Genomic DNA, 16,259 nt, shown 5'->3' with positions numbered 1-16,259 from the left:
CACCTGTGCCTTTTCAGTCTCACGACATGAGGGCTGATTGTCCGGAGCCACATTGCTTGAGCCACGCAGGGACTGATTTAGCTTCCACCATCATCGTCGTTTCACAGTTGCAATCACTGATATTTCTTGGTGTACATACCGAAATGTGTTCAGACAGTGAGAACTAGAGCCGGAACAGGAGGAGAGGGATGCTCTTTGGTGGAACAACATTGCCATCTCATGGTGCAGGTGCATCCCTACAAAGTCTGCAGTGATGCTCCCGTTCACAGCATCCAAGGTCGCAAGCTTCGAGCGCACGTGAGTCACGCTGCAGAAAATCCAGGTAAGTAAGCAAACTTCACAAGTCTGCTCCCAGCCTTAGAGATGGAGGGACTTTACCAGGATCAGTCTCAAGACAGGCGTTTTGGATGCCCACCAGCAACCTCTCGCTGGTCCCCCTGTGACAGTCCTGCAGCTGTCTCTGTGCCAGCCCCTGCTCTCTCCACTTCAGAGTTCTTCTGTTAATTCTCATTTTCTCAGGCTTCACTAATAATTTCCCATGCGGCACCATATCAAATGCTTTATTGAACTCCAGATAGATTAGATCTACCAAATTTCCCTTGTCTGGAAAACCAATTATCTTATCAAAGGAAGATGTCAGCGCAGTCTGGCACAAACTGCCTTTGGTAAACCTGTGTTGCACTTTATCTCATTTTTCTCAGTGCCTTTAATTAATGTTTCCTTCAGAATTTGTCCTACAATCTCATGTATAACTAAAAGTGGGTTAACACATCCATAGCTGGCTAGCTCATGCTTTTCATTTTCCTTATCTTCCCTTACTTTCCTCATAATCCACTTGCTTGTAGGGGTTGTCAGTGCCATTTGACCTGCAAAAGTCATTAGAAATCTCTGCTGTCCCCTCTGCACATCATGTGCCACTTTTCCCCAAATGGGATGGAGAATTCCCCAAGCCCTCGGGCTTCATCCGGGTCCCCTCCAGGGTCCTGCTTTCACTGCAGATGTGGCAGCTTTCACTCCCCACCTCTTTCTCCAGGTAACTGTCTGCCTTCACTTTCCCATCCACATCACCTTTACCATCAAAACCTAATTATCTGTTTAATTTGGAAGGAATGTTTTGATTACTTTTTAGCTTGGTCTTGCTTTTGCTGGCTAGCTGCCCCCCTTTCTGCCTATATTGATGTATTTCACTAAGGAAACTTTCAGTGATCTTCTTTTCCCATTGCATGTGCATGGTCATGCTCAGTCTCTAGCGTTCCCCTCACTTTGAAGGTGTACCTTTCTGTTGTCCTGATGTTTTTGTCCATCCCTGCCATCTCTCCATCCACTCTCTCTAATTTGGAGCTCATAGACTGGTTTGAGTTGGAAGGGACCTTTACAGGTCATCTAGTCCAACACCCCTGCGATAAGCAGGGACATCTTCAACTGGACCAGGTTGCTCAGAGCCCCATCCAACCTGATTTTGATTGTTTCCAAGGATGGGGCATCTACCATCCCTCTGGGCAACCTCTTCCAGTGTTTCACCAGCACCATTGTAAAAAAATCTTTTCCTTATATCTAGCCTGATTCTGCCCTCTTTCAGTTTAAAACCATTACCCTTTGTCCTATCACTATAGGCCCAATTAAAAAGTCTGTCCCCATCTTTCTTATAAACTCCCTTTAAGATCTGGAGCCTATGTCGGTCTCCCATATGAGCACAAATTTCCAAAGAGTGGGAGCAGAAGACAAGGGATGGCCGCAAATTGTCCATGCAGGATAGATCTTTGTGCTCAGAGACACCTCTGCAACTTCCAAGTAATTGCAAAAATTGTTCTTACCTTTGGGAGAGAAGAGGTCCTCCTCTAAACACGCCAGTGCAGTGTTGCTCATGGGAAGGTCTCATACCATCTCTGATGTCATGGACACACAAGTGGTCAGCAGAGCTGAAAGCAAGTTCCTTGTGTATTTTAGCCACCAAAATGTAATTCTGATTTTTCTTATCAGATGTCATGACTGAAATGAAGGTAACATGGAAGTGAATGGCTTCTCCACACTGTTGCAACAGACCAAGTGTCTGTAACTTGCAGAATTATTCCACATTATTGCAGAGGGAAATCCTGAATTCTGCATAAAGATATGCTGAGTTTATTACAGTGTGGCAGTGGAGTGAGCTGCTGTCACACTGGGGCTGTAAGTTTAAATTTTGCTTACTATTTTTAATAGATGTCCCCTCCAGCTATCAATGGGTTCTTGCTCAGGTAGGCTGGGGAACTGAAGATGCTCACAGTGATCATCTTTGCCATTGTGCATGCCTAAAAAGCCCTGCAAAGTGCAGCCTTCCCAGCAGTCTGCTAGTTTTGTTTTGGCAGATGCTCAATCAAATGTTGCCTTTTGGCACGGTGGGATCCCAACTTTTTTAAATCCATCCTGTTGGACTCATGTCAAAATATGCTGACAGATAGATTGGGACTCTTGGAAACTCTTGTGTTTTTCTAGTTTTCTATATATCAGAGTGCTGTGGCAGCTCTCTGGATGACAGCACCACGATCACATGAGAAGGGAGGTCAGGACGGCACTGGGGCTTGCTGATCACAATGGGGGAGAAATAACTGGGGTGAAGAGGGACTCATTACTTCCACCACAAACCTTCCTGTGATGGCAGGGGAGACTGGGCCATGCCAGCACAGTCACTGGAGTGCCTCCCAGACAGCTCTGCAGCCCCTTCTGCCTTTTTTCCATTCCCCAGGCTGTCAACTCGCTGGAGGAAAGCCATCTATCACAGCTCATCCAGTCAATCCGCTCGTTACCTGGATGTAGCTTACAAGTGCACAATTTATGGTCAGTTGGTCACTCTCTCCTGCTCTTTGTCAACACACGGCATTTTGTGGACAAGCTGGTGAGAATAAAGGCTGCGCTAGGGAACGTGCCCAGGAGCAGGGAAAGACCAGCCTCCAAAGTACACAAGCCAAGGAGGCACACGGGGGCCATGGGAACAAACGGGCTCGCAGGTGCGGATAAGGGCTTGGAAGCAAGCAGCCTCGCCGTCCCCCTGCGCAATCTTCAGATCAGGAAGTCATTGTGCTGAGATTTGTTTTCCTTTCCTTCCTCTGTACATAGGATAAAGCAGGCAGAAAGTGTGAAGCTGTTATTAGAGGCAGCACTCCAAGAAATCAAGAAAAATTTCACAGAAGCATGAGTCATGCCCCAAACTAAATATACCTGAAAAAAACTGGTAGTGTTATACACAACCTTATAATGACTTTATTCCTGTGGTGATCGTTGCTGCTGTTCTGGTTAATACCTTTCTCACTTCAAAAAACCTAACACAACCCTGTAGCAACATCTACAGAAATATTATTTGCTTGTATTATTCTTTAGGTGGTTCCTGTGCTGGAGGCAGTAAGTAGTTACAATCACTCAGTACATAATAGAGAAATTCATTCCAATAACAACAACAACAACAACATTTATTATTTTTGAAATATGAATCTGATGAATTCATGAATATAGAAAGCTCTTGTTGCTGGCTTTCCACAAAACGGTAATAAAATCAAGCATGATTCTTTGATAGACTTTTTTTCTGTAGATTTCTAATGCGCTTACTCCAGACGTGCACCCATCACTGCTTAGCGCCGAACTGCTTGCCCTGCTCCGTGTCTGGATCCACATTCTCGCAATGACAACATGGGACCAGGCGTGCCTGCTCGCCCCGGGGTGCAGGCAGCGTTTTCCCTCTGGTATTACCCAGGGGATGGCATCAGCTGCTCCGTCCCCATTGAGCAGAGCACAGGGAGGGCAGGGATCAAGGTGGGGCAGACCAGCCCGCTCAGGGCACTGTGCTAACAGAGCATTTACAAATGTTTGTCGTGTTACAAAAATGCTTTTTCTTAGAGGCAAAGCAACCACTTGTCTGGAGTTTTACCATTTTTCAGTGTTTCTCTTCTTGAGGGGCTGGGAGCTGTGTGGGGTCCAGCAAAGCCAGGCTTGCAGCAGTGGGTCAGACCTGGGTGGATTTGCTCTGGATCACCCTGCTCACGTGTGAACAGCCCGCAGACTGGTGATGGGCTCTCCTTTGAGGCGCGGGTTTGCCTTGCAGGGACTGAATCCTGGTGGCTGAAATATAATCTGTGGCATGTAAACTGGTAGTTTACACTGGCTCTGGCCAGAGGAAACAGAGCTGTTCCTAGGAGGAGGAGACTTTTAGAAAATGGTTTTGGCAAGTGAGGCTGCTGAGGTCTAATGGTGTTTGCACTCTGATATACCAGCACAAAAAGCCTTCATGAGCTAAAGGCAGATTTAGCAGCACTCCCAGTTAGCCATCTCCCTCTGTACTATACTGACAACAGCAACTCTTCAGTTAATGACCCCTTGTAAAAAAATGAAGGCTGTCCAATGCAGAAACACTTAAAATCAGTTAGTTCCCCAAAGTCCTGATATGACGATGTGTAAATTAATATTGCAAAAGCTCACTAAATTAAACCAGAGGAAGGCTATAATACTGCGTGTATGTTTGCAGGGAGTGATGGTATCACAGGCTGAGAAGCTGCAAAAAGCTTCAAGTAAAATTAGGCATATAAAAGTAAACTCTTCTCATATTGCAGATATGGTGGCTGCCTTTTCAGTCCTTAAACATGCTTTATCTCTAAAGCTGTTACGGACGTTGCAAGTGTTAGAAACACAAACATGGAAGCCTGTTGTGGTTTAACCTCAGCTGGCAACTCAGCCCCACAGAGACGCTTGTTCACACACCCCCGCTTGGATGGGGGAGAGAATTGAAGGAGTAAAAATGAGAAAACCCGTGGGCTGAGATAAAGATAGTTTAATAGGTAAAGCAAAAGCCACACACGCAAGCAAAGCAAAACAAGGAATTCGTTGCCCACTTCCCATGGGCAGGCAGGTGCTCAGCCATCGCCAGCAGGGCTCCGTCACGCGTCATGGTTTCGTGGGAAGACAAACGCCATCACTCTGAACGTCCCCCCCTTCCTTCTTCTTCTCCCAGCTTTATATGCTGGGCATGGCATCGTGTGGTATGGGGTACCCCTCGGGTCAGCTGGGCTCAGCTGTCCCAGCTGTGTCCTCTCCCAGCTGCCCCAGCCTGCTCGCTGTGGGGTGGTGTGAGGGGCAGAAGCCTTGGCTCTGTGCAAGCACTGCTTATCAAGAATAAGAACATCCCTGGCTGATAAACACTGTTTTCAGCACAAATCCAAACCGTAGCCCCATACCAGCTACTATGAAGAAATTTAACTGTATCCCAGCACAAACCAGCACAAAACCTTTAAGCACAAGTATATTGCTTTGCAATTGCTTGTAATTTGGCACAATTCAGCTCCTTGCTCTCCTTCCTCTGACATTTTTTCCTCCATGCATTAGTGCCTATGGCCCTGCCTTCCTCTGAATTGACTGACAAGCTTACCTTTGAGAGATGTGGCTCTGGGTCCCCATACCACAAAGTGATATGAGCTTCACTTCTTTTCTGTCAGTATGCATGTAAGATGTAAGTGGTTTGCTGTTTCCCAAGCAACAACTATTGATTTTTTGTAAATAATTAAGAAAGCATTATTTTATAACTTCCCCGTTGCTCAAAAGGATCAGACGAGTTTTCTACCATATCAACTTAATTCTAAAACAGACATAAGCTATCAGTAAATACCAAAAGCTATACATGCTGGCAGTTAACAAGAGCAAGTAGGATGCCTAAAGGGATTAGTCTATGAAGGGAGCAAGTCCAGGCACATTTCTTGCCATATTTGTAAACATTCAGGCTGCTCTTCCAGAGCTCTTATTCAAAACTGAGCACCATGGGGACAGGAACGGTTTGCTCACCTTGTCTTGGCTCTTACAAGGCCATAGCTGGCTACTGCATCCAGCTTTGGGCCCCCAGGGTAAGAAAGACAATGGAAAACTAGGAAAGGTATAGTGGTGGGCCACCAGGATGGTTATGGAAGGCCACCAGGAAGGTTACAGAGGATGTACAAGGAGAGGCCAAGGGAGCTACATGTGCTCAACCCAGAACAGAGGTCAAGGGGGTCTAGCTGCTGTCTCTCCCTATTTAAGAGTTTCTAGGGAAGGCTGAGCCAAACCGTTCTTGGAAGTGCACAGCAAAACCGTGAAAGGTGACGGTGAAAGGCAGGGCTGAGCACAGGGCAATGAGCACAGCTCCTGAACGACGGGCACATGGGTTTAATTGCTGTAACTTCTTGAGATGGTTGTCCGATGGGCTGAAACTTCCTAGAAAGAGGTCTTTGGAGTTCCTTTGGCAAACAACATCAGTTGGGTCATTTGGGACAAATGTCTGTTTTTCAGAAGGGAGATAAGGGAAGTGAGAGCAGGTGATAAGCCCCAAAGAACTTATCTAACCCCTGTGCTTGGCAGTGGTCACAGGCACAGACCTGAGCCGACCTTTGGTAAGGTTTAGAAAATGAGATGGTTTTTGTTACTATTTAATAACCTGGTTTAGGTGATGCTGAGAGTATGTACAGAAATATAATAATGTGTTCTGCTTCTAGGTGAACACCAGTGCCTTCATGGCATGCTTGCCTTCATGGCTTCTCTTCTGAATGGGTGAGAAATCATCCTTTTGAATGTTACTGGGGCCAAATCCAGACCAGCGACTGCTTGGGCTCATGGAGAGCAGTGCTCCACCATTGCTGGAGTATCCTCAAGCAGCCACGTCAATGCACTTCCATTTCTGGAGGAGATCTCCAGAGCAGGTATGTTCATCCTTTCACGGAGCAAAACTGAAGCAGATTCCCAAGCTCAGGAATAAAACGAACCTCATCTCTGAGTGGAGCAAGGGTGATTTTGTAGGATTACTGTCTCTCAGGTTATTCAGGATAAAGAGAAATCTCCACAGGGTCTCTGCTATGGAGAAGATGAAGGCTTGGGTGGGCTCTAGAGCAGAAAGCCAGGCTGTCCCAGTAAGCACTGTTCCTGCTCCAGAGTGTCAGGCAAAACAGTTGGACATTTGCAGCCCAAACCACTGGATGTGCCACTGGAAGTGGCTGACATTGCATGTGAACCAAACCTGAGCAGGCAGACCATAGGCCAGAGCTGGTGCAACATTTCCCTGCAGCCGTGATGAGTGGTATACAAGGCTGAAATGTCCCTCTGCACTTGTTGGATGTGCAGCAGTGTGGACAGGTGATGGGAAAACATGACTTTGTCACTAGTCACCTTGCTGGGAACTGGGGCCTCACTCTGCTGCAAATTGCTTACGTGACACAGGGGTGTGATTTTTGCCTCCCTTGGCCATGCCACCAAGCCCTTGGGGATGCAGAGGCACCTGGCACAGGCTCTGCCTGCAGACTCCCATTTTTCTGGCTTCCCATGCAGCAAAGCAGAAGATGGCAATGCAGGACAGCACCAGGATTTTGGCTCCTTCCTGTATTTTTTTTTTTTTTTTGGGGGGGGGGGGGGGGGGTTGAGGCACACAGCCATCTCTGTCCAAGTAACCTGACAGTGCCCCATTCACCAGCACAGCCCCCAGTTCCACACAGACCAAGCTCACTAGTGTGTGTGAGCCTGCTTGTCGTCCCCCCGCTGCCTTTTTCAGCAGGTGTTTGGGGACCCAGACTCATTTGCTGGGTTGGCAGGGCACAGGTGAGGCCATGGCAGTGGCATCTGCCCGTCGTGCCATAGAGCAGGAGCATGAGGCAGAGTCCTGGTGAGATGCTGGCAGCCCACAGCATCCGGGTCGGGGGCTGGGAGGGTATAAAGAGGTTTGCCTCAGTTCATCTGACATATTAAGCGAAAGGATGAGTCCAGCCCTCAAAAGCATGTTTCTGAGGCAAAGATGCTCATTTGGGAGATCAGAGCCCAGCCAAACCCTGGAGCTCTTCCTGTAGAGGTGCAGGGGTAGACAGAAGAATCCCCTAAGATAAATAACCCCATTTCTGCCTTAAAGTGAACGCTCCCCACAGCAGCCAGGGCTGCGGGCAGCCTGTATTCATGCACAGCCCTCTCACTTTCTGCCGCACATTGAGCCTGTGCATTTTGGCTCACAGTTTCATCTCCCCTGTATGCTGGTGGTAAGGCTGCTCCAGGCTGTAACTTTACACAGCCCCTTCTGCAAGAATAGGTTGCATTGAAAATTCTCCTGACTCCGGGACAGGGGCGTCAATAGCACATCAAGGCAATGGGGGGAGCTGGGGCAGGAGAGGGATGTGCAAGACAAAGCTAGGCTGAAACTGTTAATAACAGCTGCCATCTGCTCCTGTACGATCCCCTGTATCAATGAATCCTCTAGGCTTAGCAGACACTATGTACGTGCACTAGGAAGCCACGGATGGATGGATGGATGGACGGATGGATGGATGGATGGATGGACGTGTTCATTCCTGGAGGAGGTCCCAGCTTTGGAGCTGGACACTGGCCATCCTATTTCCTTGCAGGTCAGACTGCAAACAATGGACTTGAGCGAGTGTTTGCCACAGGAGAGGGTTTCTCAGAGAGGTGTGTCAGGGCATGGGGGCTCCTCACTTACATCATTGCCCAAGGGACGTGTTTGGAATTGCAGCCCTCCTGGTGCGTTCCCAGGGCGCTATCTGCTGATTAAGCTGACTATCTCGATAGCTTTCCGTGGGGACTGTTTGCTCTGCCTGGCTGTGGCAACTTTAGCTGCTCTTGCATCCTCCGCCAGCTCTCTGCAGCAGGAAACAGTCCACAGGAGTGCAAACAGCCAGGGGCAAGTCCTTTGCACCCTGCCACGGGGCACAGCAGGAGCCCGAGCTGGCAAGGAGCAAACGGGCACTGCCATATTCAGTGGCTAATTGTTACGAGCAAGCAGGCTGGCTTTTTGGTGCCATCACAAGCTGCGGGGAGGATGAGCTGAGCGCTTTTTGGTGGCTTTTAAGTACTAAGTGGCTGCTGATAGTGGAGAGAAGTGTTTTTCTGAGGGGCAAATGAGTGTTTTTGCCATGCTTGCATGTGCACAACATGTGGGGCTGCCAGCACTCGTCGGTTGGATGGTAAATCTGGATATATAGCCTTGCCAAAAATCAGGAGAAGGGAAAAAGAGCAGGAGGGAAGCTGCAAAGAGCCTGATTGCTATGGGTGACTGGGAGCCAAGGGCTGCATCTGGTCTTCTCCTCGCAGAGGCTGAGCAGCATTGATCCAGCACCGGTCAGGGTTGCAGGAGGGATGTGCTGGGGAGTTCTCTGCAGCACTATAGCTCCACCTCTCCCTTACAAATCCTGCTATCCCAGCACAGGATGGGCACAGAAGTTCATACCCCTTAGACCCCAGGGCCAGGAAAGCTCTGGGGGATCCTTCCAACCTTAGGTGGGTCATCCCAATCCTGGGGGCACCTGACGGTGCTCCTGTATCCCTCAAGGCATCCGCCTGTGGACAGGTTGTGGGGACAAGCAGAGCCTCTGACGGATCAGCAAACCTCCCCACCTGCCTGATCTCTAATGAGGAGCTGGGCAGGCATCTGAGCTTGTCAGGCAGCCAGTTCAGGATGTGTTGTGTTATTTGGGATGTGTTTGTGTAGGAGGCCCTGTTGTTGCCTTCCTTGAAAGTATTCAGAGCATCAGTGCCACCCCAGCAAAGTCGTTTGTTGCTGTAAGGCAGAGAACGGTAGTTTCCATAAGCACAGTTCTAGATACAAAGAGAAAAGGCTTAATATGCTGCAAACCACCCCAAAAAGGTGATATCAGTCTGCCTTTTGGCACCCACTTTGCTCAGTCCTACCTGTCTCTTGTGACCCTGGCAGAGCGGTGCAGCTCACATTTGGCTGCCCAAAGGACCTCGCACTGCGTGCTCCTGTGTGCCTGCACCTTTGGAAACGCAGCCCTAGCTCCTTGCTCAGCCTTATCTCAGCGCAACAAGAATGCAAACACCAGAGCTGGTGGAGAGCGAGCCATGAGGCTGCTCCAAGCCCCAGCAGAAGATAGTGGAGAGGCAGCGCAGCTCTGCTGGCACAAGCAAGGGGCTCTCCACCGGCTGTGGATACCTTCCAGCGTGGTTCAGCTTGGCTTTGCTTCCCAACAGATTGCACGCTTTCCCTGCTTTTTACAGCCAAGAGGTCAGTTTTGCTTTATCTTTAAAAATGTCAGGTTGTAGAATCAGAAAGTGGATGAGAAGCCATGTGGTAAGAAGCCACTTCTTTGTATGTGTTGCTGGAGGTCGGAATGGCTGCATTAATTACAGTCTGCAATGAATACTATATATTCTTCTACAGGCTTTCCATTTGAAAGAGGTTTCCAAATGTGCCTGGTGTTAAATCTGTAAGGAAGTTGGCTTTGAAGTGCACGCACGTGCGCTAACTTGATTGGAGTTGTAATTTACTCGACCAGATTCTGTAAAGACATGAAAATAAATCAGCGTAGGTTCAAGCGATGCTGCATGTGTTACAAACAGGGACTGCCTTGGGGTTATTCCCTGCCAGTCATCCAGTTGGATGGGTGCAGACCCAAAGGCAAACCCCACCGGTTCTCGGAGGAAAGCTGCAGTGCTGGGGATAGGCAAGAGGATGGGAGTCTCTCTTATGAATCCCAAGGGACGCCCAGGAGCCATGGGAATGAGGTTTCAGTGACAGTGGAGTTTGGTGTTGCCATAGGACTCTGATCTGTGCATTATTTACCAGTGGTGCGTAAACTGTAGTTCTTGTTGCAGGTGACTGGCTTCAGGTAGTCTAAAACTCAAATCAAATTTAAACTGAAGGGCTGTGCAAACTAAAAGCTGCAGGCGCTGTTATTTTTTTATTTAAAAAAAAATCCTTTGGGCAAATGAGGAGGAGACTTAATCCCCACGCAAGGTGAAGCCGTGTCCCAAGTCCCTGTGAGTCGAAGACCCCGGGGGGGCATCCCTTTGGCTGGGCTGCTGCAGGGACCCCAGCATCTGCGGGGCCAGGCTGTGAGGTGCTGGGGGTGCGCGTGGCTGGAAGCGCCCCAGTGGGCTGATTTACTCCTTTCAGTGGCATTTACTGAAAAATCCTGCTGTACCTTCCTGTTGCACGTGTCTCACAGACACCTCGGAGGAATTATCACACAGCAGTAACAGCACTGTAGTGTGCTGACATTCGTAGTAATCTCTCTTGTAGTCTCCCACCCGTTTTCATCCTGCACTTGAAATACTGAAATTGCCCCGAGAAAAGAAATATCTTTACAAGATGGGCCATCAAGCCAGCATGCCGTCTGCTGCATCCAGAAAAGCAACCCACTCAGCAGGGTAATCTATTCAATGGCTGGGATTTATTTTTAACATTCAGTTCTGCAGTCCTTTTAACTTGAGCAGGGAAGTGAACATTTTGATAACAGCAGCCTCCAGGTCAAATGTGATGAGAATTCATAACTCGCCACATAGGGGTTTTGGAAAACCAACCAAGCAAAACAATTTCCCAGAATGAGACGATGAAGATTCGTGTTCCTCTTCACAATGTCGTACACAGAGCCAGTATCTGTTGGAGTGTCTACTTATTCTCTCCCCACAATTTGCAAATAAAATGCCTCCCAGACTATTTTAAATTTGAACAACTATTGAGAGCACGGCTTTGCTAGGCTGCTCATAAAGACCTGAGACGTCGGATCTTTAGGCCATCAAAGAAGAAATATTAATCCGGTAATGGGAATGTCCTGATGGTCCCATTTCTAATCAAAGCAAAGCCTGGGTTTTCTGCTTCAAGCAAACATTGCCAGGAGAGTGGCATCAAGATTTAAGAATTGCAAAGAAGGGAGAGAGGGAGCTCCCACCCCTGGACTGCACCGGAGCAGCAGCACAGAATCAGCAGCAATTTAGGTCAGAGCTGGGACTGGGGGGGAAAAAGTAAGTCTGATAATCTGGCCAAGGACTGGCGAGGGAGCTGCTGGGGGACAAGTTTTCCTTTCTGTTTTATTTTCAAATGGCTGGAGTAAGTCGGAAGCATGTGTCTGAGAAAGAGGCAGAAGGGGAACACGGAAGGAAATTTTGTAGTTCAGGTAATGGAGTTTATTTTAATCTTGCTGCTGCTGGTGTTTCCTGAGGCTTGTCATGCTGGGCTCAGCAGAAGGCATTCATGCTGCACCTGAACGTCGCGGGGGCTGCGGCACTCTGCAGCATCGGCTGCCTTATCGGCAGGCTGGGGGACAGGTCATTTCCAAACTCCTTCTATTTGCTCTTTGTTCCCCGTCTTCTGTCCAAATCCGATATGCGCAGGGAGGGCCCTGCACAGGGTGCTGCCTCTCACAGCGGGGGCTCCTCTGCAGAGTGCTGGGGCAAGGACAGAAAGTGGGAAAATGACAGGGAAAACAGTAATACTAACACAGCAGCATCCCCTCCTCTGTAGGCTGCTTTGTCCAGCAGATCGTACCCACAGCCACACTGGTGCCCGGTGGCTGTAGCACTGTCACCTGCTTCACCCTGGCATCTTCTCCCATGCTGTTGTGGGGACCCAGGGGGCAATGAGAAACTGTGCAGTAGCAACGGCAAAGAAGAAAATCTGCTATGCAGCATGGAAAGCTGTGCTGATGGGAACAGTCATTGCTTTAATATTTAATTTGATGAGATCTAGCTCCGAGAAATGGCTCAGGAGCTGCCACAGCTTCAAGCACGTGCTCAGCGCTTGCAGGGGAATTTCCACGGGGTTTGCTGTGCTGCAGACTTATCTATATTCTGGCTGGGTGACATGGTAATGCATCTCATTAATTATCTGAGCACACAGAGCTGTGTTTCCTCCCATTCCCTTTAATTAAACAAGCTTTAAACACTTCCAGGGGTCACCTGGACATTTGGTTGTCATTCAGAGTGTCTCCCCTCTGTTGGACCCTAGCTCATGATCTCTGCAGAGCAAATGTGGGCTGCTCAGAGGCAGCCGGGTGGCGTTTCAGGAGGGAATTTCCTTGCGTCACGAGTCTGTCAAACAGTGCAATGCTGATAAGATTCAATCCTGCCTCTCACTGGCAGGAACTCTCCAGTGCTGTACAGGCTTGTGTTGAGGTGAGACCAGGAACGAGGAGCTAGGCCAGGCTGATGTAGGCATGAGATGGGTCTCACCTAAAACCTCTCCCTTTTTTGTCCTTTTAGGTGGATCCCATTGGCCCAAAACTGTTTCTGAGACTGAGATTCAGCTTGCAGCAGAGCCAGTTTTCCTCCGTGTACCAGTCTCCTGCCTTCAGAAATCCCTTTGCATGGTCTAGACATTTTGGGTGTCTTCACTGGGGAGCTGGGCTTTAAGGGAGCATGATTGCCACCATGACGGCAAACAAGCAAGATAGAAATGTGGATTTGTCAGAACTATAATCCAGGTACGTCCTAGTTCCTTGCTTGTACAAAACCATCTGCTTTCTATCCTTGCATCTGCCTCTCTCTGGGTCTTCTGCAGCCCCATCCCTTTAGGGAGTCCCTCATGGCCTTCAGGGTTGAAGTGTGAGCAGAAGGGTCAGACTGGGAAAAAGACTTTGGTGCCTATGTGCCAATGTTTTAGCTTTGGCCAACACATCCCAAACTGTAATCATGATGTTCCCTTCACTGACACTTACAGTCCCCTTGGTCACCTAATTCCACCGCACATTTTGCTCCTCTGATCCCCTGGACTTCTCCTGCAAGTAGACGAGCAGTTGGGATGATGCTGCAGGGATTGGGAAGGCTGCTACACCAGCCTGCCCCAGGGATGGGCTTGAGGGTCCTTGCCTTGGCATGGGGTGAGGTGATCCTTCTCACCTTGCTCTCCCTGCTCTCTTCCTTGGTCCTTCCCTCTCTGCCAACCCAATGACTGCATAGCTGTGCCATGAGACATAGCTGCATGTCCCTCCTCCAAGACTTCTCCTGGCCCTCCCTGCCTGGCTGGGGGTGAGGAGGTGGGACCCCAGCACTTCACCCCACAAGGCAGAGCCCTCTGTACTGTGAGGCATCTCACCACACTTGTCCTCGGGGAAAGGCATGAGCTTCACCAAACTGCCTTCATGCTACACTGTCCAAAGCCATGTCCTACCATTTCCCAGTCCTGCTAAGTAATAACACTGGCATGTATTTTTGCTGTTCCTTGTCTCTCCTTAGCATCCATGTCTGAGGCATGACCCCAAAGGCCAGGGAAGCAAGAATGTTGAAGAAAATGCAGATATGCCTCTGCTTCTTCTTTATCTCGGGCATTTTGTACGAGATCTCACTGTTGTCCAGCTGGTCCTTCTCCCCTATGCCTATGTCCAAGCACTTCTTGACACCAGAGCAGGTCTTGAACCTCGGCAAAAGCATCATTTTTCTGGAGACGACAGAGCGCCTGGAGCCACCCCCACTGGTGTCCTGCTCCGTGGAATCTGCCGCCAGGATTTATGAGGACCGGCCCATCATCCTTTTCATGAAGGGACTTGCAAATGACACAGCATTGGACTTGAATTCCAGCTATGCAGCCTTCTCGCTTTTGTCTTCTATGAAGAATGTCTTCATTTTTCCTCTCCAGATGGAAGCTGTCTTCCAGGAGACCCCTCTGTTCCAGTGGTACAACGAGGTAATCTTTATAATAGGGCGAAAAATCGGGAAATGGGAAAATAGTTATAAATAGAGGGAGGGAGAGTCTGAAGTAAGCTTAGAATGAAAGGAGGAATGCAGGACTGACTATGCAAAATCAGTCACTTTTATTTTTTAGTTCAGAATAGATGAATTTTGGCCATATTTTGCAGTGTGGTCATCTATCTGTTTGTTGAACACATTTATCAGCATTTTTCCTCCTATCTGGAGAATCGGTTTTTTTGGCAAACAAAACGTTGGTAAAAATAGATTGCATACGTGTTTTGATAAAACATCACTTAATAATCTTTCTCAACAGAAGCTGGTTGAACAAAATGTGCTGCCTGAGTGCTTGTCAATGCTGCCATGCACTGACAGAGCCTCCAGTAGATATGAAGTGGGAGAGATTTCAGTTTTTGTAATAGCAATGTGCAAAACTAAGGTGGGACCTTGTGAGCTCTACCCTGGAAAGAAGTTCCTGGCAAACAGCTTGTGAAGTAGCTTTTGTCAAATTAATTTGGCTCCATCTCTGTGCAGGGCAGGCATTCTTCTTCCAAATTCTTCCTTCTCCCTGCAAAAACTTACTCCAAATACCAACGGTTCAAATGAAAACTCTCCAGCCTGTTTCAGAGAGCTCGGAGTGATCAGGGAGTGTGTTAAGTTGGTTGTGTCCGACAGAAATAGCAGGCAATGATTCATGGTATCATTGATTTAACATTGTAGGTTCCATCAAAACACCCGTGAAATGTTCCTGCACTCATTTGTATTAACGAAGCATTGCTCTGCACTGCTCCCTTATCTTGCTCCAATAAAATTCAATAGCTGGAGGGAGGAAGAAAAGGCGGTCAGTGACATTTGCAGGTGTGCAGGTGCAGTTTTATGGTGCCATTTGCAGCCCAATGGATGGATGTGGTCCGTTCTCTGCCGGTGGCATCACTGTCTCACCTTTCTGACTCTGCAGGTGGTCCCGGAGCAGGAGAAGAACTGGGTCCATGTCAGCTCTGACGCCAGCAGACTGGCGCTCATTTGGAAGTATGGAGGTATCTACATGGACACCGATGTCATCTCCATCAGGCCCATCCCTGAGGAAAGCTTCCTAGCAGCACAGAAGTCACGGTTCTCCAGCAACGGGATCTTTGGCTTCCCAGCCCACCACAAATTTATTTGGGACTGCATGGAGAACTTTGTTCTCAAGTACAATGGGTACATCTGGGGGAACCAGGGGCCCCTTTTAATGACAAGGATGCTCAAAACCATCTGCAATCTCACGGATTTCAAAGGCAGCGAGGACCACAGCTGCCAGAATATTTCCTTCCTCAATCCCCAGCGTTTCTACCCCATACCATACCCAGCCTGGGGCCGGTACTATGAGGTGTGGGACAAAAGCCCCAATTTCAACCACTCCTATGCGCTGCACTTGTGGAACTTCATGAACCGCAACCGGAAAACTGTGGTCGCGGGCAGCAACACGCTGGCTGAAAAACTGTACAAAGCCTACTGCCCCACCACCTACAAGGACCTGATCCAAAATGCAAAGCTGAAAGATTTCACATACTCTGAGGACGCTGCATGACATGGTGTAAGGAGGAGGGGGGTGATCTTTCCAGCCCTCCCCGTCCTGGGGCCAAAACACAATCACCACTCATGTCAGCAGCTGGCTTTGTAGGAGAAAGACAGACGTTTTGATAACCACCATCCCTACTCCTTTGGGAGGATAAGAGGCTTGTGCAACATTGTGGTGGCTGTCCATCGGGTGTAGCCTCCCACGACGCTAAGGACACCTTTGCCTCAGTTCTGTTTCCTTATAGCTGCTCCTGAACCAAACCTTCCTGCATCAAATGGACTTACAGGCCTTACTAGGGAGC

At 48.7% G+C, this 16,259-nt stretch overlaps 1 protein-coding gene across 1 annotated transcript; it reads left to right on the top strand.

Annotated features, from left to right (window-relative positions):
- The first annotated feature begins 219 nt into the window (after window positions 1-219).
- Window positions 220-16,151, top strand: A4GNT (alpha-1,4-N-acetylglucosaminyltransferase). The gene is given in 5 exon segments (XM_040613793.1): window positions 220-322; window positions 12,976-13,196; window positions 13,948-13,982; window positions 13,984-14,395; window positions 15,356-16,151. Coding segments are annotated over 5 exon segments (1,383 nt in total). The 3' UTR covers window positions 15,968-16,151.
- The last annotated feature ends 108 nt before the right edge of the window (window positions 16,152-16,259 follow it).

The sequence above is a fragment of the Falco naumanni genome, chromosome 13 (genome assembly GCF_017639655.2).
Source record: "Falco naumanni isolate bFalNau1 chromosome 13, bFalNau1.pat, whole genome shotgun sequence".
In the NCBI taxonomy this organism is placed as follows: domain Eukaryota; kingdom Metazoa; phylum Chordata; class Aves; order Falconiformes; family Falconidae; genus Falco; species Falco naumanni.
Note: the sequence above shows the minus strand (reverse complement) of the source record. Positions and strands in the feature narration are given on the sequence as shown.